The sequence below is a fragment of the Delphinus delphis genome, chromosome 21 (genome assembly GCF_949987515.2).
Source record: "Delphinus delphis chromosome 21, mDelDel1.2, whole genome shotgun sequence".
NCBI lineage: Eukaryota > Metazoa > Chordata > Mammalia > Artiodactyla > Delphinidae > Delphinus > Delphinus delphis.
In genome coordinates, this window is record NC_082703.1 from 2,528,328 (window position 1) to 2,552,813 (window position 24,486).

Consider the following 24,486-nt stretch of genomic DNA (forward strand, 5'->3'; position numbering starts at 1 on the left):
ACTTATAAGTGGAATCTAAAAAAAAGAAAAGAAAAAGAAGTTGAACTCATAGAAACAGAGAGTAGAGAAGTGGTTGCCAGGAGCTATAGGGGGCGGGGAAATAGGGAGAGGTTGGTAAAAGCGTATACATTTTGGGTTATAACACGAATAAGGTCAGAGGATCTCATGTAAAACGTGACTACAGTTGATAACACTGCTTTGTACAATTGAAATTTGCAAAGAGAGTGAACTTAAATGTTCTCAGAAAAAGAAGAGAAGAATACGAATAAGGAGAAGGAGAAGGAGGAAAAGAAAAGAAACAGAATGGAAAGCCTGGAGAGTGCAGCTGAAATGGATTAGATTAGATGAAGGGACATAAAAAACCATTATCAGAGCATGTTCAGAATTTCAGTTTTCTAGGAAAACACCTGGGTCTGCCCACACCTCCTCCTGGAACTCTTCGTGGGCCACTGCCACAGTCCTAGTGTGTCTTGGCCACTGAAAGAGTCCTAGTGTGTCTTGGCTGGTGACCTCAGGGCTGGACACACGATTCCTCCCTGAATGTCTGCAGAAGACAAGGCAGGGGTCTGAGGGGGGTCTGCCTGATCTAAACCCAACTCACTGTCACGGCAACCAAGGTTCAACCTCCCTGAGGATGACACAAGACGCCGTCTACACTCGGGGCCTCCTGATAAGCACGTGCGCCTGGATGCTGTATACACATGGGGGCTGGATGTCAGTTCTAGGGTATAATTCTGTCTTTATGTGTGTGGTTTAGATTGCTCTGGAGACGTCTTCCTAATGGTAACTGTGTAGCCACATCTTCAAAGCAGGGGTGAAAATCAGCACTGAGCCGGTGACAGACGCGATCAGAAAGAGCCAGAGGAAGATCCGGTCGAGAACTTGAGCTGCGAACTTCCAGTCTTGCACCACCTGCAAAAGAGAAAAAGACGCCTCCCATTCAGGATGCGGGGCAGCTGCTCTGAATTCATTTCAAGGGACTTCAGGAAGAGTCCTATTCAGATTTACAGCCCTGCAGTTTTCCAAACGCACCTGACACATCCCCTGCAATATAGGCTTCCTGGGACCTCACTGACCGTGCCCAAGAAAACAGCCCATAATTCAAGTTCATGGGAAAACACTTTCATCACCGTTGAGGATGTAAAATTGAAAGAACGGAATCATTGATGCGTTTGTAAACGTTACTGATTGAAATGGGAAAAGCCTGATTTTTACCCAAATAAAAAGCCAGCATCTCTTTCTGTGATGCTTCCTGATATGACATAGGAAATAAATCACAAATTTATAAATTAAGAATTTTTGTGGTCACTTGACTCAGGACCTCTTTTCCTCCACTCCCCAGGTGGGTGGGTCTACAATGGACACTCCTGGAGGAGATGACAGGAACTGGTGAGGGAGAGAGGAGACCAAGTCCCTCTGGAGGAAGGGAGGCTTGGGAGACTGGGCAGTGGTCAGTGAGGGAAAGTTCAGAGCAGGACAAGCTGCAGGGTCGGCGGGGGTCGGGGGGAGCCTCAGAGATGGGGCCAGCAATCTTTCAAGGGAAAGTAAGTGTCCCATTTCCAGTACGTGGGGATTTGGTAAAGATGGAACCAAGCAGGACGCCTGCCGTTCTAGAAGGAACATAGAAGCTGACGCAGAACTTGAATGTATTTTGTGCACATAGAGGTTTAGAAATAAAACCTTGGGGAAAACCACGAAGAAGACAGATGAAAATGTTAAAAGTTTCAAACTTAAGTGGGGGATTATTAACAATGTGAATCATCTTAAATGTTTTGTATTTTCCAAATTCCCTATACTGATGATGTGTTACTTTTATAATTTTTAAAAAAGCTATTTAAATTTTTGTATTAGAATTTCTAAAAGGCACCAGGAACTATATTCAACATACTGTGATAAACCATAATGGAAAAGAATATGAAAAAGAATGTATATGTATGTATAACTGAGTCACTTTGCTGTACAGCAGAAATTAACACAACATTGTGAATCAACTATACTTCAATCAAAATAAAATTAAAAAAAGAATTTCTAAAAGATATAAAGAAAGAAACAAACAAAAAACCCTTAAGCATAGCTGTAATGTTTTTTCTATAGCAGCATTTTTTCTAGTGCTGTTTAAAAATTTTTTCAGTGGATGAAAAAAATGACAAATTGTTAAGAGAGGAGAGATACTAGGCAGTGTCTACATGAAAAGTAGAGGATATTTCTAAAAAACCCTATTCTTTCATAAGTTTGTTTATGAGATCGGGATCTTGGCACTAATTTTTACTGATTTTAGAGTAAAATAATTGAACCCTATAAACTGGTGTAAGTATTAACTCATTTTAAGCAACAGACCTATTTTTGTGCTGAGTATTTAAATGTCAAATAATATTTTCCTTCCACGGGGGAAGGACCATGTAGAGGAGGGAGGGAAGACGGGGAGAAGAAAGATGAGGATTAACATTTATTTTTTTGTTTGTTTGCTTGTTTTTTTTTTTTTTGCGGTACGCGGGCCTCTCACTCTTGTGGCCTCTCCCGTTGCGGAGCACAGGCTCCGGACGCGCAGGCTCAGCGGCCATGGCTCACGGGCCCAGCCGCTCCGCGGCATGTGGGATCTTCCCGGACCGGGCACGAACCCGCGTCCCCTGAATCGGCAGGCGGACTCTCAACCACTGCGCCACCAGGGAAGCCCGAGGATTCACATTTATTGACTGCTTACATAATCATGAGACCACGTGCGCTGGGCACACAGTGCATGTTTTATACTTGATGTCACTAATTCCTCACAATAACCCTTCAAGGGAGGTTTCAGAAAAGTGAAGTTCAGGTTAAGTAGCTTTTCTCAAGTCATAATGAACATGGGTAGCATCTGCATGCAGGACCATTTTGAGTCTGAAATCCACACCCTCGCCACATTTTAAAAAATAAATCTGTTTAAATCTGTGAACTAAATACTTGTTGTTACACCATGTTTTTGTATAAACTTAGAAATTGATTCTGTTTTCTTTTTTCCAAATATGCTGAATAGAGATATTCATCATCCCACTAAAAGTGAGAGATAAATGACCAGAGACCAGGACAACCAACTTAAAATGTGGAATTGAATTATTTTAGATAGAATTAAGTCTACTTATAAGAAATAGTGCTTAATCTATAGTTGCTCCTCTTTTGCTCATTCTGTTTTTGTGAACTTCTCCCTGAAAATCCACACTGAAGTCTCTATTTTGTGTCAGGGCTTGTTTTAAGTTTTACGTGCGTCAAGCAGAGAGCTAATAAGGTCACATGTTAAACAAGGACGCATTTGCTGTAAACAGACGTTAAAATCTCAGTCCTGGCTTGCGACGGTCCCCTCACCTGACTGATGAAATGCTCTTTCTTCACGTGGCTGGAAATGTATCTGATGGAATCCGCAGCCTTTTCCAGGAAAGCGACCAGAGCTTTTTCTCCATCGCTAATCTGCTTTTGTTTCCTTTTTTCGAGGACTGTACCTCCCACTGGTGGTTTACTCTCCTCTTTATCCGGGAAAGAGTAGCCATCCACGTGGTCCTTCATGCAAAGTAATTTAGGAAGTTTTTGCAGAAATAGCCACTTAACCCAGGGGGCCATGGGGTGGTAAGTGGAGGGAGATCTGTGGTGGACGTTGATGACAAACACGGTGACGATGATGGACAGGGTGACGAAGACCATGATGAACAGGAGGTACTCGCCAATGAGCGGGATGACCTTGGAGGAGGACGGGATGATTTCTTCAATCACCAGGAGAAACACTGTCAGGGAAACCAAGACGGACGTGGATAAGGAGAGCTTCTCCCCCTCGTCAGAAGGCAAGTAGAAGACAAGCACTGTCAGAAAGGACAGCCCCAGGCAGGGGATGATGAGGAAGAGGGTGTAGAACAGGGGCAGGCGGCGCAGCACGAAGGAGTAGGTGATGAACGGGTACTGGTACGCGCCGTCTCTCCGGCTCCCCGCCGTGCCCTTGGCGTTGAGGATCTCCCACTCTCCGTTGTCGAAGAAGTCTTTTCTGTCCACGTTCTCGTCTATCAGGACGAGGTCAACCATGGTCCCGTCGTAAGTCCAGGATCCGAACTTCATGGAGCAGTTCTGCCTGTCGAATGGGAAGAAGGTGACGTCCATGGTGCAGGAGCTTTTGTAACTGGCGGGAGGCATCCACACCACGGTCCCGTCAGATTTCACGATGGCCTTGGTCATGAGTGAGCCTTCGAACCGTCCGTCAGCGCTGTCGAAAAACGGTTCACCTGATGGTTAGTTGAACACATATTAACTTTTTTTTTGTTTTTCCCACCGTCGTACTATTTGTATTTTATGACTTTCCTACCACAGGGTCAAACAATATTTCCAAAAGGAATAATTTTCTCGTTAAAGTTGTACCTTTCTCTTAATTATTTTGGCACAATCAGGTTTTTCTATTTCTTTTTTTTTTCTTTTTAATTAGTTAATTTATTTATTTTTGCTGTGTTGGGCCTTCGTTTCTGTGTGAGGGCTTTCTCTAGTTGTGGCAAGCGGGGGCCACTCTTCATCGCGGTGTGAGGGCCTCTCACTATCGCAGTCTCTCTTGTTGCGGAGCGCAGGCTCCAGACGCGCAGGCTCAGTAGTTGTGGCTCACGGGCGCAGTTGCTCCGCGGCATGTGGGATCCTCCCAGACCAGGGCTCGAACCCGTATCCCCTGCATTAGCAGGCAGATTCTCAACCACTGTGCCACCAGGGAAGCCCAGGCTTTTCTATTTCTACTCCTAATCCGACCAGTGCACTTTTCTACTGTGATACTTACTTTTCAAAGAGAACTATGTCAGGAAGCCAGAGAGATTCTGACGGAACTTTAATTGAATGAATTCCACCGTATTCATCTGGATTCCAGCGTAATTTGTGGTCTGTCCATTCCTGTGTGAAATTAATATACTGTAGTTTTGTTCTGAAAATTCAAGGTATTAGAGTTTGGAATCTTCAAGTTTATGTTAATTTACTAATCCAGTGTTTTATTTTAAAAAGGAAATTCATCCACTTTAGACCTTATGACCCTCTCCGTGACTCAGGGCAGGTCAAGATACAGTTTGAGCCAGCCTGGTCTTTGATGGTGCCCAGACTCTCACACCTGTCCAGTCTGGGATTTCCAAAATTGCCGTATCTACCTCACAATCTAGAGGCTCAGCAGCAAACACCACTGATTCATGACTTATTTTCTCCTAAGGAACAAAAGAAAAGCAAAGATAGCTCTAACTCAGTTTATTCTAGGAGAGTTGGTCCAGTGATATTGTAATCTCATGATAATTGTATTGAGAGAAATGATTTTGAATATCAATCAAGAGTCTTGGACAAAGATGCATGCAACATGCTAATATGAAACTTCCAGTATCTGCTGACTACTCTTGAGGACATTATAACTTTTATCCAATGATAAAATATTTCCCAAGAATCTCCTTTTAAGCTCTAATCTGAATTTATTTTGCGAGTACCAAATCCAGTTTTAAATTATATTCCTAATGTTGTTAGCCTCCAGATGCTTGCGTATTTTTCCTTGTAATAGAATGTAATCATTTAGCATGTTTTACAGGGGTTGGTGGATCCAGATTAACAAAACTGACGTTAATTGATTGAATTATGAAGGATGATGTATGGATGACCCAGCTACAGCAGAAGTGGACTTAAAAAGATTTAGGATCTAGAATCTTATGAAATCTGACCTGAAAATTAATTATCCCACTGTCTGTCATGTGGACAGTTGAGGAATGATATAGGAGAATATTAAATGACATTTCAGGAAGTTGGGAGGGTATGCCCAGTGTGAGGCTTCCTGGAGCCCAGTGGTGCCAACTGTCATTAAAAAATCAGGAGTCAGCAGATAGATGATTCACTAGATGGTAAAATATTGAAATATGCATGATGCCTGGAAAAGGACGGAACTATACACACCAGATGAGACATCGTCCCTCTTAGGCAATATTTGTGAGGCTTAATCCTTGAAAAACAAATTTTAAAAGATATGGGCCTTTAAAAGTCTATGCTCTAAAGGATTAAAAAAAAATTGCATGACTACTTATGGAAAACCATGCATGTGAAGACTGACAGTTTAAGAACCGAAACTAATAAAACATTTATCATGCTTGCTTGGTACTCACAAGCTTCTCTCTTCCTTCCTCTTCCTCTGCCCATTTTGAAAAGCAAACATAATTTCCTTCCTATGAATTATTTGTCTCCTGCTAAGGAGATTTCTACTACTGGCAGCAAGCCTGAATCCCAGAAATGCTGAAGGGAACTCAGAGCAACATTTATGGTCTGTTTTCACTTTTACATTTTAAAATTTTCCTTACAATAAAAGTCACTCTACAGTTCTACAGGCAAACAGTTGGATAATCACTAATGCCATAAAGATACCAGAATAGATCTGCTGCCCCCAAATTTTCCTCGGGCTGCCCCTTTGTAATCAACCACTCCCATATCCCTAGTCCCTGGCAACCACTGCTCTATTTTCTGATCCTATAATTTTGCCTTTTCTAGAATGTCATATAATGGAATCATACTATAGGTAGCCATTCCATCCTGACTTCTTTTACTTATCAGAATACATTTTGGATTCTTCTAGGTTGTATTAGTAGTTTATTCATTTTTATATTAGTGAGAGGTATTCCACTGTATGAATATACCACAATTCTTTTTATCCATTCACCAGGAAAAATATCTGGATTCTTTTCAGTTTTTAATGATTATAAATAAAGCCACTATAAACATTTTGTAATTTTTTGGGTGAAAACCGTTCTTTTTTTTCTCTTGGGTAAATACCTAGGAGTGGGATGGCTGGGTCATAGAGTAAGTGTACGTTTAACTTAATATGATACACGCCGGAGAGACTGAATCATTTTGCATTCCCACTAGCAATGCATGAGCATTCCAGCTGTTTGGCATCATCTCTAGTACTGGGTTTTGTCACATTTAAATGTTTAACTATATTATAATAGTTGTAAAGTAGTATCTCATTATGGTTTTTACTATGCATTTTCCTAATGACTAAATGATGTTGAGCATTTCTTCATGTGCTTACTTGCCATCCATACATTTTATTTGGTGACGTGGTTGCTAAATCTTTTGCACATTTTTTAAATGGGTTGTCTGTTTTCTTATTGCTGAGTTTTTAGTTCTTTATATATATGGAAAGTATATTTCTATATATAAAAATAGATCCCGAGCAGGGAGCGAGCTGCAGGCCCACAGGCAATGAGCCCCGGGGACAGACGTGCACTCGGGCAGACTGGCTGGAGCTGGGCTCTTACACTCTGGCTCCGTCTTTAAAAATCAGTGTTAAGCGAGCACAGTTAGGAGTCCAAACCCACAATTCCTCCGCTTGGAACCTAAAGATCTGGAACTCAAATTGCCTGCTTCTGGAATTCAGTCTTCTCTCTTCTGCAGGCACTGCCCGTCTTTACCTAAGCCCAGCTGTACAGCCAAGGAGGAAGCGGGGGAGCTCACATTCTGGGGGCACATCCCAGCAAACGCACACCAGCCACACAGACTGTGCTCAGGGAAGTGGGCCAAGCCCCAGAGGGAGAGACTGTTCAGTCAGAAAGATTTGTCTCGCTCACCGGACAGCAAGATGAACAGCTGTGGCCAGAGACAGCAGAGACAGTGCTTTAGGACGCTCACAATTTGGGGGGAATTAATTCATTCCACAAATATGCGAGGCTTATACCAGCACTGAGCAGGGCCGCCTTGCCCTCCTGGCCTGGGGCTGTCTCAGACAAGAACGAGTAAACTAACTGGCAAACCGTCACCACACCCTGTGGTTATTGCCATGAAGGGCGCGGTTTGGGTGTGAAGATGCAGGACAGTGAGTGGACAGGGAAGGAGGTTTGGATTTGACGACATCGCAGCTGAAGCAGAGGGTAGGAAGGGGCAGTGGGTGCTGTGGAGGGCAGGTCTGCTGTGGACGCTGTTGCAGGATGAACAGCAGACGTGAGTGGATGGATGAATGAGGGACACGTCTCAATCCTCGAGGAGGATATAAAGACAGCTCCAGTGGATTCAGGGTGTGCTCTTGACCAGTAAAGGAAAAGGGGTAGGTGGGACTCGCGGTCATTGCCGCTTACTTGGGGGTACCAGAGAGAGAGAGAGAAAGAGGGAGGCAGCACTGAATTAGAGTTCCACCCCTGCACTGTTCTTTTTTTTTTTTTTTTTTTTTTTTTTTTGCGGTATGCGGGCCTCTCACTGTTGTGGCCTCTCCCGTTGCGGAGCACAGGCTCCAGACGCGCAGGCTCAGCGGCCATGGCTCATGGGCCCAGCCGCTCCGCGGCATGTGGGATCTTCCCGGACCGGGGCACGAACCCGTGTCCTCAGCATCGGCAGGCGGACTCCCAACCACTGAGCCACCAGGGGAGCCCCAGGGGAGCCCCCTGCACTGTTCTTTACTAGCTGTGCTCCTCTGCAGGGTTAAGGGAGACATTCCTCACCATCTTGGGGTCCTTCTGATGCTAGACCTGGGGAGTCGGAGATGCTCTCCCCCTGGATGTGCCCATCAGAGCGGCTCACAGAATTCCCAGCAGGTTGTGGTCCACCATGATGCTGGCTGAGCCCCACAACCCAGGGCCACTGCCCGTCTTAGGGTCAGCTGGGTCAAGGTGAGGATTCAGAGCCCAAATCCCCGGTCCTGCTCTATAAGGAGCTGTGAGGCTTTCTGGTCACTTCCCTGCTCTCTCTGAAACCGTGGAGGCATTTGGAGATTGATCTCCTGTCTCCGCCTTCTTAAAGCAGTAGATTAGAAACAATATCCAGTGTTCATGGAGCATGTCCTGGCCAAGATTCCCAAAGCCCTGTACAAACATCAGCTCCACTTTGCAGCAGTCCCGGGCTTGAGAGCTTGTTATTATAGGAAACAGGGGAGTGCAGGGTAGGTCAGGGCCAAATACCAAAGTTAATCTCTGACTGAGAAAAAAAATGGAAACATACTCCCAGTCTAGCTCTCTTAATTCTGAAAAGTGCAACTTCAAATCCATATCACATATATTCCCTTAAAACTGTCTTTTCTTACATATATTACCTGAAATATCACCCATAAGTGTCGAGATATTACCAAATTTCATTTAAACCTAAATCATAAGACTTTTTAAAACTATGTCATGACTTCTTTATAATAAATAGATTCTTCTAATTATTCTTAATAATTAGAAAAAATATTATTATAATAATTAGTAATTCTTAATCCCAAGACCAAAAGATAGTAAGGAACAAATATTCCTTGCTGGTGATTGGCAACCTCTGGGACACCCTTGGGATCGTCAGTTATCTCAAAGTCAGGGGTGAAATTCCTAAAACTGAATTAGTGTTGATTCACTTTAAAGACAGCAACATGACATCTTATATGTCTCATATTCCCATAGTATCTATGAGTTGTTGAGGCCAAGAAATGGGCTTTGTCATTAAGGATGAGAAAGCCTCCAAAGGTGGCACCAGGAAATGACATGTATTGAGTCCCCACTACGTGCCAGACCATGTAGGAGTCACATTCATGCACACAATCCCGTTTAACCTCCCAGCGACACTGTGAGCTAGGCATTGTCTCTATTTGCTAGATGAAGAGACTGAGGGTCAGAGAGGGGAAGTGACCTGCTCAAGTTTATACAGCGAGACTTTGGATTCCTGACTCACTCTGCTTGAATCCACGTGAATCAGAAGACCACACGGGTCTCCTCTGCTAAGGTCAGAGCGAGGCTGTAGAAAAGGAAGGAAAATAAGATGGTGAGGGAGGTCTGAGGTAAACTCCTAGATGTACAAGTGCCATTACAGGTTGTGGAAGGCTTTGGGAACGTGGCCCGGACCTTACGGCAAGGCCGTCCTTTCCTTGGGTTTGTTATGAAATAAACCAGCTTCTTGGTTTTCTCCTGCAAGCCAGCTGCAGGGATTTATCCAATGAGGCCTTCATCATGTTTCTGAACTTTTTGTTGATCTAAAACAGGAATCAGCTGTTGGAGAAACAACACCAGTCTAAGGTGTTGGCCTGGGCAGAGATTAAGGAAGCTTTGTTTCCCCTGGGGTCATCATGGGGCTAGGATAGCAGCCGGCTCTCAGCGACAGTGAATCTTACTGGTTCATTGGAGTATGCCTCCAGCGGTGCAAGCCCAGTGCCCTCCACCATCCCTGGCACGTAGTGGGTGCTCAGGAAGTGCTAGTTGAGTGAATATACTTGACATCTGTCGTCAGAGTGATTATTCACACGATAACATCTAGGCAAAGGGCCAACCCTCCTGTCATTGAAGAAGGGATATTTTCATCTTTCATTCCTTTTTGGGTACCTACGGTGCAGTTTTCCTAACCTTGACAACGACGAAGCAGAATCTGAGCGGCTAGGGAAGTGAGTATTTCTCACGGAGTTTTAGTGAGTTAATAATCTATTTATGATTTATATGGTCTTGAATACTCTCTGGAAGTACAAAGGAGGAAGACAAATGAGTTTGCAAAATAAAATCAGTAACATAAAAATAGCTCCACGTAGAGGACTTTTTCAGGATGTCACTAAATTTGTGCTTGTAAAGGTCTGTGGTTGAGAGGATAGAAGAGAAATGTCTAGATATAGCAGACGAGAATGAAGGAAATAGAAGACACAGCAGAGGAATTGGGTAAACAAACAAGCAAAAAAAACCAAGCATCTCAGTTGCATATGCTATCAGGAGACATGCTTTTGGTCCAAGTAGGTAGAATTTTATTCTCTCTGTGGAAATGAACTAGGGAGCATTTTTCAGTGTCTGAGAGGGCAATCACAAAAGAGGAAGGTTTGGTCATTTTTGTCTTTATTTTGACTGAGGTAGACACGGATGATTGGAAAGAGTTTCCTGTAGCTTTGCTCTGGTGTGAGAGCTTTGGGAAGTCGTGTTATTGAGAAGCCTATTCAGGTGGGTCACAATTTCTCCACTTTTATGGCTTGTAGAACTTCTACTGATCCTGCAAGAGCCAGTTTAAATGTCTCCTCCCCTTGGAAGCCTTCCCTGATTTACTCCCTGTTTCATTGTCATTATTGTAATGACCCAGTTCCTTATGTATATACTTTCCTTATGGTGTTTATATTACAGTAGTTATTTTTTACACAACTAACACCAGATCCTCTCCTTGAAGCAGGGCTGTTTTGTGCTCTGGACATCCAGGATCTAGCAGAGTACCTGGCCCTTAGCAGCCTCTCAGTAAACCCTGTGGAATGAATGGAAGGTGGAGCGAACCCTAGCCTCATTCTGTCCCACATGTCTTTCTAGACCAACTCCATGAGACATCCCAGAGGTTGAGGAATCGAAGCCTTAGAAGGCCAGGATTAGGAACCGGCCTCTACAGGGACAGCCCTGAGAGGAGCGCCAGACGTCTCCCGTCAGCTCCCTCCAGTTTGAAGAAGAATATGGTTTCTTTATACAAGCCAGGCTGCACCTGATAGTGTGTAGCCCGAGGCAAGTCACTCCAGTCCTCCAATCCTCAGTCTTCTAATCTGCAAGGTGGGAATAATAACAGGCCTGTCTCAGGAGGCGGCTGTGAGAATTGAATGCATTCATTCCTGTGACACAAGCGGCAGAGTGACTGGGCACTTGGCACTTGGCACTTGGCAGGCGCTCAATAAATCTCAGTATTGTTGTTGGCTACTCTGAAACTGACATCTGTGTAAAACACTAAAATGGTAGGGTTTTTTTGTGTGTTTTTTTTTTGCGGTACGCGGGCCTCTCACTGCTGTGGCCTCTCCCGTTGCGGAGCACAGGCTCCGGACGCGCAGGCTCAGCGGCCATGGCTCACGGGCCCAGCTGCTCCGCGGCACGTGGGATCTTCCCGGACCGGGGCACGACCCTGTGTCACCTGCATCGGCAGGCGGATTCTCAACCACTGCGCCACCAGGGAAGCCCAGTAGTTTTTTTTAAACATCAATTTTATCTTCTTTTTATCATCCCTTCTGTCCTTTCTTTTACCTTTTTTAGTTTTAAAAAGCTTTAAAAAAAGTATAAAAGTAACATTATGGTGGAGCTCCAAAGCCTCCTCTTCCATGCAGCCTTCCCTGCCTGCCACCCAGGCCATAGATTCTCCTTTCTTTTTTGTTGCCATATTGTTTGCGCCACAACATAGCCCTTATTGATTAATACCTATTGTGACGTTCCCGCTCCAAATCCAACCTGTGTGAGTGTAATAGTTTCCTAATACTCTCGGTGGTTTCTCCCATTTTGGATCCTCCTCTAATTTAGAAACAGGCCTTGATGTTTTGTGCAAAGCTGGATGTGCAGACAAGGCCCTAACTGGGGAAAGCTGGTTCCAGCCAGGTGAGGCAGTCTCTTCAGTCTCTGGTAACAGGGGTAATGATACCTGCTCTGCTAATTCAGAGAGGTTGAGAAATGTAAGTGGATAAGAGCCATGACAACCCATTGCAAATTAATGCAATGAAACCATGTTACTCTCGTTACTTCTATGACATGGGAACCAAAGTCCCCAGCTGGCTTTTCTAAGTGTCAGCTAGCAAGCCCCCACCTCCCCCTGGAGATTTCTCTTGCTCTGTTTTGGGTGTTGGGGGTTTTCAGGTGTTGGTTCTGTCTTGCCCTGGAGGCTCCCACCAGGCCACCGTGATTCTGGGGCATAGGTTTGCGAGAGGTCATTTCCAAAGTACAGCTAGAAACCAAGGAGCAGTGATTTCTTCCCTTCGTGTCTGACATTGTTCTCTTTGGCTGAAATGACTCCCTATTTCCAAAATCTCAAGAAAAGTGAGAAATCCTTACTATCTCAGAGGCCAAGGTCCTGGACCACTGTTTTAAGTGTAAGAGCTTAGCCTCAAGGGGCAGCTGGAGGAGGTGTGTGTGAATCAGTGAGAGTCTGTTCGTTTGTTTTATTTTTGCCAAATTCCCAAGCCTATTTACACTTTAACAGAAAAGTTTTTCTTCTCTTCCCTGAAAACTCAAATACAGGACTTCTTACTGATTTTTATGAACTCAAAATACCTCCAAATTCCACTTTAGAAAGTGCAAAAGTAGGATAAGTTCTGAGGAATGAGATAGGTATATCAAAAAATACATTTATTTAAATTGTATTCTTATATCTACATTCCTAGCTTATTATTTTCTCCTGGACATTTTTATTTGCAAGTAAAAAACTATGCAGATCCATTTCATAACATGCTAACATACCTACCAAGAAAAGACTCAGAGAACTAGGAACTAGTAAAATTTATAATGATTATCCAACTCTGATCAAAGTTTTTGGGTAGGAGAAATTTGATGACACCAGATGAAGTCTAGGGAATGTCCTTACAGTCTCTTTTGTCCATTGTTCCTTATAAACAAACCATTAGCAGAAAGACCTGAACAAGTCTACTAAACCTGAATAGATAACTAATTCATTTCAACATAAACAAGTGAAAACTATTATGTTTGTACATTAAAATTAAGTGAGATAATTAACATATCCCCACTGGGAAGATTTTAAATCTCTGGGAGATGAGGCAACATCCCGTAAAAAACCCAATAATTGCTAACAAAAATAAATAAGCAATTAAATCAACCTTCTCACCTCCTATCAAGGAAGTGCCAATATTTTCTCCTTTACACGACATATGCAAACTTGAATGGTAATTATTTCCTGGCAACTCCAGAAAGAGCAGGAAACAGGCTATGGCCAAGCTAGGAGCTGAAAACAATTCACATGCTTTTCTAGTCATATTAGGAAGACAGAGGTTCATCATTTTGACTTGGGCTTCACCTTGTTCTGAAGTTGGTGGTGAGTGGCCTCTGTCATTCCCTGTTTTCTCTTTCTAGGGAACAACATTAGGGGAAGGGTCATCCCAGGGAGGACCAGGGGGGAAGAGGGAGAATTTAACATCCCTGATTTTCTTATCCAGTTGTGGTAGCTTAAATGAGGGTAAGTTGCACCCTGACACCTTTCCCCCCTTTCTGCAAGTAGCCCAGGGACCAGTGCCCTGGACTCAGTGTCAGAGTCACCCTCCTACCTGCCCACTCCAGAAGCAAGAAGACAGAGCAAGGTGTGCCTACGAGCTTCCAGACTGACCTCTGACTCGTGCAGAAGAGAATACAAAAGAATAAACCCTTCCCCAAACACTCCCAAATATCTCTCTGAAGAACTCAATATGCTCTTTAAAATAATTATTTTTCAACGGGAGCCTTTCTCAGTAGAAAAGAATGGAAACAATTGGGGGGGAGCTACAGTCCTTGGACTGACAGTTACCTGTTTGAGCCACACGTTTGTTGTCATCAGCTGATTCTTTTCATCCTAAGAGAATGAAAATTAAATTCAAATTAAGTGAAACTACAGCAAAGGAAACCATAAACAAGACCAAAAGACAACCCTCAGAATGGGAGAAAATATTTGCAAATGAAGCAACTGACAAAGGATTAGTCTCCAAAATTTATAAGCAGCTCATGCAGCTCAATAACAAAAAAACAAACAACTCAATCCCAAAATGGGCAGAAGACCTAAATAGACATTTCTCCAAAGAAGTTATGCAGACTGCCAACAAACACATGAAAGAATGCTCAACATCATTAATCATTAGAGAAATGCAAATCAAAACTACAATGAGATATCAACTCACACCAGTCAGAATGGCCATCATCAAAAAATCTAGAAACAATAAATGCTGGAGAGGGTGTGGAGAAAAGGGAACACTCTTGCACTGCTGGTGGGAATGTGAATTGGTACAGCCACTATGGAGAACAGTATGGAGGTTCCTTAAAAAACTACAAATAGAACTACCATATGACCCAGCAATCCCACTACTGGGCATATACCCTGAGAAAATCATAATTCAAAAAGAGTCATGTAGCAAAATATTCATTGCAGCTCTATTTACAATAGCCCAGAGATGGAAACAACCTAAGTGCCCATCATCGGATGAATGGATAAAGAAGATGTGGCACATATATACAATGGAATATTACTCAGCCATAAAAAGAAACGAAATTGAGCTATTTGTAATGAGGTGGATAGACCTAGAGTCTGTCATACAGAGTGAAGTAAGTCAGAAAGAGAGAGACAAATACCGTATGCTAACACATATATATGGAATTTAAGAAAAAAAAATGTCATGAAGAACCTAGGAGTAAGACAGGAATAAAGACACAGACCTACTAGAGAATGGACTTGAGGATATGGGGAGGGGGAAGGGTAAGCTGTGACAAAGTGAGAGAGTGGCGTGGACATATATACACTACCAAACGTAAGGTAGATAGCTAGTGGGAAGCAGCCGCATAGCACAGGGAGGTCAGCTCGGTGCTTTGTGACCACCTGGAGGGATGGGATAGGGAGGGTGGGAGGGAGGGAGACGCAAGAGGGAAGAGATATGGGGATATATGTATGTATATGTATAACTGATTCACTTTGTTATAAAGCAGAAACTAAAAAAATTAAGTGAAACTGTGTGTTGGATTTTTCTTTTTGTCCGAGACTTCCTGAGTCTTACCTTTGAGGGGTCCAAAGTGAAAAGGATTCTCAACTGAAGAGCAGTTAAATGGCATTGAGACCCTAAAGCATTAGGCATATTTTACTTAAAATGAAAAATAATAATTAGAGCAAGTAGTAGTTCACTGTGGTGATATTTATATAAAATTGCCTAACCGAAGGCATGGTAAGGGTGTGAAGTAGAATGAAGTATTAGCTAAATGGGAGATGGGCTTTGCATGATTTTCTAGAAGGAATCCTGGGCGATGAGTCAGCTGGGGGGGGGATGCGTGTGTGCACTTGTAGTGGGGTGGAGATTTGGGCAATGGCAGAGGATTATTCTGTGACTTTGGGGACCACGGCAGAATGATTCTGCAGAATCGGGGTTGTTGAAGTTCATGGATTTCCCCAGGGACATCATGGCAGTAATGTGAGCCCGACAGGAAAATTAGTAGAGAATGTTAAGGTGTGGTGTGTCAGGGAAAGGTATGGGGTCCTGAGGGGATCCGGGAGGGGATGGGGTCACCCAGGCACTCACTCTGGTGCTGTCACCATCTGCTGTCCCTCCCCGCAAGCAGCCCTGCCAGCCCTGGCTCAGCCCCACCTCTGCAGCCCAGCCCCTCACCCTGATGCTCACCCTGGGGGCTCCAGCAGAACTGCCAAGGGTGATGCCCTCCTAGCAGGCACATCCCACCCCCCCAGAGGAAAACGTCCCTCCTCCACGCCACCCACACCCCACCAACAGTGTTGCAATGAAAATGACGTTCTCATTCTTTCCGTGGGTCATTTCACTGGCTTCTTGGGGCAGGTTTTATTTTTAAAACTGAAATGGCAGACATGTGGAAAGAAAACAAAATCAAATTTTAGCCTCGAGAATGGGCGAAGGAATGCATGTTCTCTGCAGCTGAGGGCCGAAGATTACTCACCACATCTACCAGCTGAGATATTTTCAACCCAAAATATACTTTTATGGTGTCATTAGATTGTAATACAGGGCGAACCCATTTCTGGTAACCTTGGAATAAATGTCTGAGCAGTGCATCTTCTTCTTCGGCTATGGGCCTGAATCCTGCAGCAGCTGTAAGACATGAGGGGACCTGAATTAACCGGGGAGGCGGCACGGCTGGGCCCACATTCTCCAGCGGGACATCGTGTATTTCTAAACAGCCTGATTCAGCAGAGGCAGGGTTGAGACTACAAGGGTTCTCCCTAAACACTCTCCTTACCCACCCCAGCTCCCTCCCCAAACGCACTGCTCAAGGTAGACTCTCATTCTACTTCTTTAATGTTGTATCTGTATGAGGTGACGGATGGTCACTAAACTTATTGTGGTGAAATCCTTTCATGATGCATGTAAGTCAGATCATTATGCTGTGCCTCCTAAATTTCCACAGGGCTGTATGTCAATTACATCCCAATAAAACTGGAAGAAAAAAATAAAAGTAGAGTCTATACCCAGAGCTTTGCCTTCTTACAGGGCTTTCTCATCAAGAGGTCAACACCTCCTGATGGAGGTGGTCTCTGCTTGCTTGCACTGTCCATCACTGCACCTGGTCTGGCCCCTTCACATCCCTGATCACAATTTGTCATGCATTTGTCCCTGTGTGTCCTCCCCTTGGGTGCCACGATGGCAGGCACAGTATCTGTGCTATTTGGTGATGTTCAGCCAGCACCTAGCACGGTGTCCGGGCACAGCAGTAGCTCATTTGATGTCTACTTAATGAATGAACCAAAGAAGGGAGAGCCAGGACATTTTCCATACGTTCAGCAGACGTTCACAGAACACCTACCACATGCCCCGCCGGTTCCCTCCCTTCCTCCTGGGGAAGTCCTCCCTTACGAAGAGCCTCCCTGGCCAAGAACCAGGTTCTAACAACAACTCTTTTCCTCCCCAAGTGTACAAAAGCCTAAGAAACACCCTAATTTCAAGCTTTAACACTCAAGTTGAAGAAATGGTTTAGGAACGTGGTCTAGAGGTAAGTTTTGTTTCTTTTCAGTGCTATGCTATCCAATTTCAAACCAGGAAGCTCTTTGTTGTTTTAGATATGGCCCCTTTTTTCCTCTGTCCAGCACCCTCTGAAATCCTACAATGACTCATTCTGCACCATCCGCTTTCCCACAGAAAACCTCTTCTTCCCACTGAGAGATGCACGTGGCTGGCAAGGTCACATGCAAGACACACCCCCACGTTTACCCAGTGAAAACCCAGAGAGTCTTAGTGGGAAGAAAAGCAAAGTCGCACACATGCTCCACGTGTGCATGAGACCTTCACTTTACTGGGGAGCCATGATTCAAAATGTAATATGCTCCTCCTGGGGTGAGCAGGGCGCTGCGTGCCGTGGCTGCCTCCACCCTTTCTCTTCCGCTCTAGAAGGCTGGTGAAGATGAAGATGCTGAGGAGTGGTAGAGATGTAACCTTACGTCTGTGCTTATTTACTCAAAAGCCTAACGGTTCTCAGACTTCGATACTTCAACTACTCTTAGCCAGCAGAGAGGCATCAGGAAGCAGGTCAGCGGGTGGCAGCCAGGACAGCCCTCTGTACAGGCCCCAAAACCTTCCTGGAAATGTGGGCAGTGGGAGGATAGGGAATTGAAATTCCCCGAAGCCTTTGAGGGAATAGGCCGAACTTCCCGAATTCCCTACCCACACCTGGGCTTAGCTTCCTAAGCAGCACGGCAGCTCTGACGGCTTCCAGCTCCTCCAGGGGTACCACCCTGATCTCAGACTCCATCATCTCCCTCTTGGCTTCGTGCGCTGCCTCCTAATTGCTTCACTCTTGCCCCTTTTATAGTCCATTTTCCAGCAGCTAGACCATTGCTTAAAAGCATAAGAGGATTATGTCAGTTTCCTGCTCAAACCACCCCCATGGTTTCCCCTCAAACTTAGAAAAACACCCCCAGTTCTTACCGTGGCCTCCCAGGCCCTAGAGGGTGCCCACCCTCTCCCACTCTGGCCTTGCCCCTCGTCCCCAGGCCTCAGCCCGTCTGCACTTTTCAGAACTTGCCCGGGAAGCTCCTGCCCTAGGGAGCCCTGCCTTGCTGACGTCTCCTCCTGAAGAGGTCACTGAGGTTACACCATCTACGGATCCTTCCGCACACTGCGTATGTACTTCATGCACTGCACCTTTAAATGTGGGTGCCTTATCCCGCATTGGAGCTCTTGATGGTGCGGTGTGTGCTTCTGTTTATCGTCCGGCTCCCCTACAGCACGCCGGCGCTCAGGACAGTGCCGGCACTGTGGCTGCCGAGCTGATAGCAGCGCAGTTAGTTGGCATGTGTTTGCGGAGTAGCCTTGGAGAGTTTGGGCCGGAGCCGGACCCCCAGGAGAAGGAGAAGCAGGGGGCCCGCGGCCGTCCCCCACGCCCGCCGTCCGCGTCCCTGCGCAGGCAGCCCCTCCCCTAAGGAGGAAAACGCTGTGTGCTGGGCTCTGCTCTGGGCCTGCAAGTACCTGCCTACCAGCTACTCGACCTTCTTCCCTGTACAGATGCTAAACGGCGCCAGCTTAAACCCTCCCCTCGTGGCTCCCCTACAGCCAGGACGCTGTGACCTTCCTAAATCCCTGTGTCCCAGCTCAGCCCATGAGAACAAGTCACTGAGGACAACATCTCATAATGGTGGAGGTACACCAGGAAGGCTGAGGACAACTGCACGGTGTCTAAACACACACACACGCCACACACACCACATACACCACATACAACACACACACCACACACACCACACACAACACACCACACACTACACACCACACACACACCACACACTACACACCACACACACACACCCCATACACATAACACACACACATACCACATACACCACATACAACACACACACCACACACACCACACACCACACACTACACACCACACACACACACCCCATACACATAACACACACACATACCACATACACCACATACAACACACACACCACACACAACACATACAACACACCACACACTACACACCACACACACACCACACACACACACACCCCATACACATAACACACACACACCACATACAACACATACAACACACCACATACAACACACTACACACACACCACACACACACCATACACATAACACACACACACCACATACAACACACTACACACCACACACACACACACCCATACACATAACATACAACACACCACATACAACACACTACACACACCCCACACACACACACCATACACATAACACACACACACCACATACAACACACACCACATACAACACACCACACACACCCCATACACATAACACACACACACACCACATACAACACACACCCCACACACAACACACACACCACACACTACACACCACACACTACACACCACACACACACACACACACACACCCCATACTACACACCGTGGGCTTATTATCTGGGACAGCCCTGCATTATCATCATTTTGGACATGTGAGAAGGATCCTGAGACTGCACCTTGGACCTTCCTTCCTGGCAGGATAACTTTACTGTCAGTTTGGAGGCAGTGGGAGTTGCATGTTGGGAAGGATCTCCTAAGACTATGACCTGACCTCCCCAGACCCCGTCACCAGCGTCCAGAGGGAAGCAAGCAGATCTGCTCTCAGAGACCCGTGTGTTTGTTTTGACCCTGTTGCCCATGTCAGAGGGTGAGCTGCCATCTGAGTCAAGGAGGAAAACGCCTAGCTCTGTGCTGGCTCTTACGGACTGGATGTGTGTCCCTTCAAATCCATATGTTGAAGCCCTAACCCCCAGCGTGACTGCATTTGGAGACAGGGCCTCAAAAGAGGCAATTAAGGTTCAATCAGGTCATCAGGGTGGGGCCCTAGTCCAATAGGATTGCGGTCCTCATAAGAGGAGGAAGAGAAACCAGAGATCTCTCCCCAAGCAAGCTCAGAGGAAAGGCCATGTGAGGACACAGCCAGGAGGCAGCAGTTTACAAGCCAGGAGGAGAGCCCTCACCAGAAACCGAGTTTGCTGGCACCTTGATCATGGACTTCTAGCCTCCAGAACTGTGAGAAAATAAATTTCTGTTAAGTCACCCAGTCTGTGGTATTTTGTTATGGTAGTCTGAGCTGGCTAGTACAAATCTGCATTGCCTAAAACAGACCTTACCAAAAAAGAAAAGAAAAAGGCCAAAGGTTGAATGTTTTCTGCCTAATATCTTCCCCAAAATAGAAGCTGAAGTCACTGATGTTATTGGAGCAGATGTAGAGACAGGCCCAGAACTGCTTCTGGTTTGTTCTTCTTGTAAAATAGAATGTTATGAGGAAGGGCAAGGGCTTCCATGTTGATTCTTTGAGGCTAAGGCCTCAGTAAACATTAGATGACTTTAAGTGAATGGGTGAATGAATGAATAAATGCACAAAAGGCTATAACGGCACTTTCTGTGCACGGGAGACCGGCTCACGGCTCCAGAGGATGTGGAACCACAGATGTTCTCAGGATTTCCAGAACAAGTGGTCTCTTAAGAAATAAATGGATTCCTTCTAAAATATGACACAAATGAACATATCTACAAAACAGAAACAGACTCACAGACATAGAGAACAGACTTGTGGTTGCCAAGGTGGGTGGGTAGGGGAGGGGTGGAGTGGGAGTTTGGGGTTAGCAGATGCAAACTATGATATATAGGATGGATAAACAACAAGGTCCTACTGTAGAGCACAGGGAACTATATTCAATATCCTGGGATAAACCATAGTGGAAAAGAACATGAAAAAGAATATATACATATATAACTGAATCACTTTGCTGTGCAGCAGAAATTAACACAACATTGTAAACCAACTATACTTCAGTAAAATTTAAAAAATACATTAAGAAAAGAAAAAAGTGGATTCCTGAAAAGTTGTGTGTAAACCAAATTTTTGCTAATGGACTTCTATTTCAACTTAATTAGACAAGACCACTATTCTAAGATACATCTCAATGATTCATTGACAAGTCAGGAAACTGCTCTTGGAAGATGAGTGAGTCTCCCACCCCCCTCTGCCATGGGGGTTTGCAGTCCCCAAAGTCAGCTTCCTAGGGGAGGGACGGGAGGACATTTGTACTCGTAAATAATTTCAGCATTAATTAAAGAGGAAGAAAAGAGAAATGATAAAGACGTGAAGACGACAGAGCCAGAAGGGACTTTTATGGTGATGTGAGCCCCTCATTTTATGGGTGCAGACCCAGGGGACCTGCGAGGGGTCACCCAGCGAATGGGGGTGCGGGCTGGTCTTCTGAATCCCAAGCATCCATCTTTCCACCGTCCCATGAAGTTCACTGAGGATTGAGGAGGAAAAACACTGTTCCCTCCACCATGGTCTTACTGCCACATAAAAACTGTCCCAACAATTCACTTCTATGAACACATATTGGTTGTTACTGCTCTTTCTGCTGCTGTGTTGTTAGCACTGTATTCTCCAAACTGTTGCTTCAAGCTGTCTATCACGGGGAAGAATGGTGCTCTAAAACCAGGTCCCGGGTAGTATTTGTTTGGTCAAGGGGAGACACTCGACCCTGCTGAGGGTGTTCTGTAATCACCCACCCCGCCTCCCCGGAATCTCCCTCTGCTGCAGGTGGCACCTGGCAGGCTGCTTTGCTGCGGGGTTGGTTGGGGGGACTCTTGAACAGGCACTGCTCTGGGGTCACTCTCTGGGGAGGGGGACGTCCAGTGCTTTACAGTCACAGAGCAGAGCCACCCTGCTTCAGACCAGACAAGGGTCTCCCCGCATTTCCCTGCAGCCCCTCCGCAAAACACACACACACAACACACACTAGGTCTAACGCACATCTTCAGAGGATGTGTGCTGCCTGTTAGAGATGCTTTTCACCATCTCTTTTGGTAAAAAAGGAATTTTTGTTTCTTCCTGAAACATCTTTCTCCCCCTTTCTTCTCTTCTCCCTACTTAATTTTTTAATCTTTTTTTGCTTCTGTGCTGTGCTGCTTGGAAGATCTTAGATCTCCAAAGAGGGATTGAACCAGTGCCCTCCGCAGTGAGAGCACAGAGTCCTAACCACTGGACCACCAGGGCAGTCCCATCCCTACTTAATCTTTGTCTCATTTTTCTTTGTCAAAATCTTTCCCTTGGGACCAGACAAGCGGCCCCGCAGGCAGAGGGCAAGAACAGGGAGAGACAGACAGCAAATGTGTACAGACGGACAGACAGACAGAGATGCAGTGCCCTGCCTGATTCTAGTGATTTCCTCCACGTGGAACTGGCTGGGGCAGAGCTGCAGGAGGGTGCGCTGCTCTTGGCTCAGGACCCCGAGTCTCCTGCCAAACTCATCACTCGTTAGAACGAGGGTCCAATGAATATTTATTCAACGTTGAGAGGCCCTGGACTCAGACCCAGAGACAAGAGGTCTGGTCCTGATTCCAGGCTGTGTGATCTCAAGTAAGACCTTTAACCTCTCCCAGTGAAAATAGGGAGCAGTGATGGGGAAGGTCCAGCCACTCACACGCCCAGTGCTTCTAGGTTCTTTACGTCCATGAGACAGCCACAAACGTGACCTCTTAATGCCATATCTGCTGTTCCAAAGATACACAGAGAGCTCAAGACTGAGATGCGCCCTTGATTCAAGAACAGCCCTTCACACCTGGCTGCAGCAGAGAAGGCGTCCAGGTAACGGTGACCAAAGCTACCCCGGGACTAGACACTCCGTGGGAGGAGCTTAGGGCTCTCTCGACCCCAGTGAGTGGAATCACGACAGATTTGGATGGGGCGCCGAGAAACAGCTTGAGACAAATTTTTTCTTTGAACCCACGACTTGAGTTTCTGGTCTCTTTATTCTTCGTGCTCCTGTGTCCTTACCTTTCTTCAGGTGCTCAGACCCTCTGCTCTCTCCTCACCCCCATATCAACAACTGCTTTCAGCAAAATTTTGACAAACTCTCTTATACCAAAGTATAAATAATTGATAAAACTTAATAGATGATAAAAATACAATAAACTAGTGAATATAACAAAAAAGAAGCAGACTCACAGATATAGAGAACAAACTAGTGGTCACCAGTGGGGACAGGGGAGGGGTATCATGGGGTAGGGGATTAAGATGAATAAACTATTAGGTATAAAATAAGCTACAAGGATATATTGTACAACACGGGGAATATAGCCAACATTTTATAGTAGCTATAAATGGATTATAACCTTTAAAAATTGTGAATCACTATATTGTACATCTAAAAGTTACATAATATTATGAAACAACACTACTTCAATTAAAAAAACTTAATGGATGAAACTTCCCATGATTATTTACGACTTTATTGAAAACAATACCATTGTTTATCCTCAGCTAGGAGAGTAAAGAAGTAATTGAAGAATTTCAAACCTCAGCAAGTATGGTTGGGAGAGGCGTATTTTTTGTTTGACACTTTTTGGTATATTTGGGGTTTGCCTTTCATTATCATCACCTCGGCCAAAAAAAATCATACCACAAATAGCCTCTTCTGCCGACACGCAGAGCTAGCCCTCAGGGTGGACTCAAATAATAAATATTTCATGGCTTCCTGCTAGCATGAGATCTCTTAAAACAACCTTGTTTTATTCCTCCTTGCATCCCACATACTGGAACGATTACTACAGTATGGTAGATCTTCAATAAATATTTTTTGAATGAATAACACACGTCCTCAGGTGGTAAGAGTGATGGGAAGATGAAGAAGACACAGTCCCTATTTCTGGGAGCAGACACAAAGCGTGGCCATGACAATGATCCTGCCACCAAAACCAGAAATGCAGAGATGAGGGCTTGTCACTTGTAATTTGGAAAAGGTAGTCTTGTGTAACAAAAAGAAACTGTTTTCTTTACAATGAGTAGTCAAGTTAAAGAACTTAAGGAAAGGTGGTGCAGATCTAAAACTAGCGATCGGCTCCAGTGGATCTAGAACCACTGACAAATTCCAGAGTTACTGCCGGTTACTACATGGATTTGTATAGATCAGTGATGGATGTATACAGCTCAGTCTACATTCCCAAACTCTTGCAGCCCACACGGGGAAGACGTGTGACCAGGCCCTCCTCCGATTCCAACTTTCTGTGTAACTTACAACGCACAGAGGAGGGGTCAGAGGTGAGCCAGAGGGTTCGTGCTAACTGCCCCTG

The 24,486-nt window shown here is 45.1% G+C and overlaps 1 protein-coding gene across 1 annotated transcript; it reads right to left on the reverse strand.

Annotated features, from left to right (window-relative positions):
• Positions 1-777: 777 nt before the first annotated feature.
• Positions 778-22,590, reverse strand: CHRNB3 (cholinergic receptor nicotinic beta 3 subunit). The gene is made up of 6 exons (XM_060001487.1): positions 22,575-22,590; positions 16,314-16,441; positions 14,176-14,220; positions 4,772-4,881; positions 3,337-4,219; positions 778-912 (listed from the first exon to the last, which is right to left on the reverse strand). The coding sequence occupies exons 3-6, from the start codon at positions 14,200-14,202 to the stop codon at positions 778-780; spliced, it is 1,155 nt and encodes a 384-aa protein (XP_059857470.1). The 5' UTR covers positions 14,203-14,220; positions 16,314-16,441; positions 22,575-22,590.
• Between the last annotated feature and the right edge of the window lie 1,896 nt (positions 22,591-24,486).

Bases quoted from the DNA above. Each gene is read 5' to 3' on its own strand.
- CHRNB3 (XM_060001487.1), bottom strand. From the start codon at position 14,202: ATGACAACAAACGTGTGGCTCAAACAG. The intron at 4,882-14,175 runs GTAACTGTCAGT...AATTTCACACAG, and splicing joins CAAACGTGTGGCTCAAACAG to GAATGGACAGACCACAAATT. The intron at 913-3,336 runs GTGAGGGGACCG...TCTCTTTTGCAG, and splicing joins AAGAGCATTTCATCAGTCAG to GTGGTGCAAGACTGGAAGTT.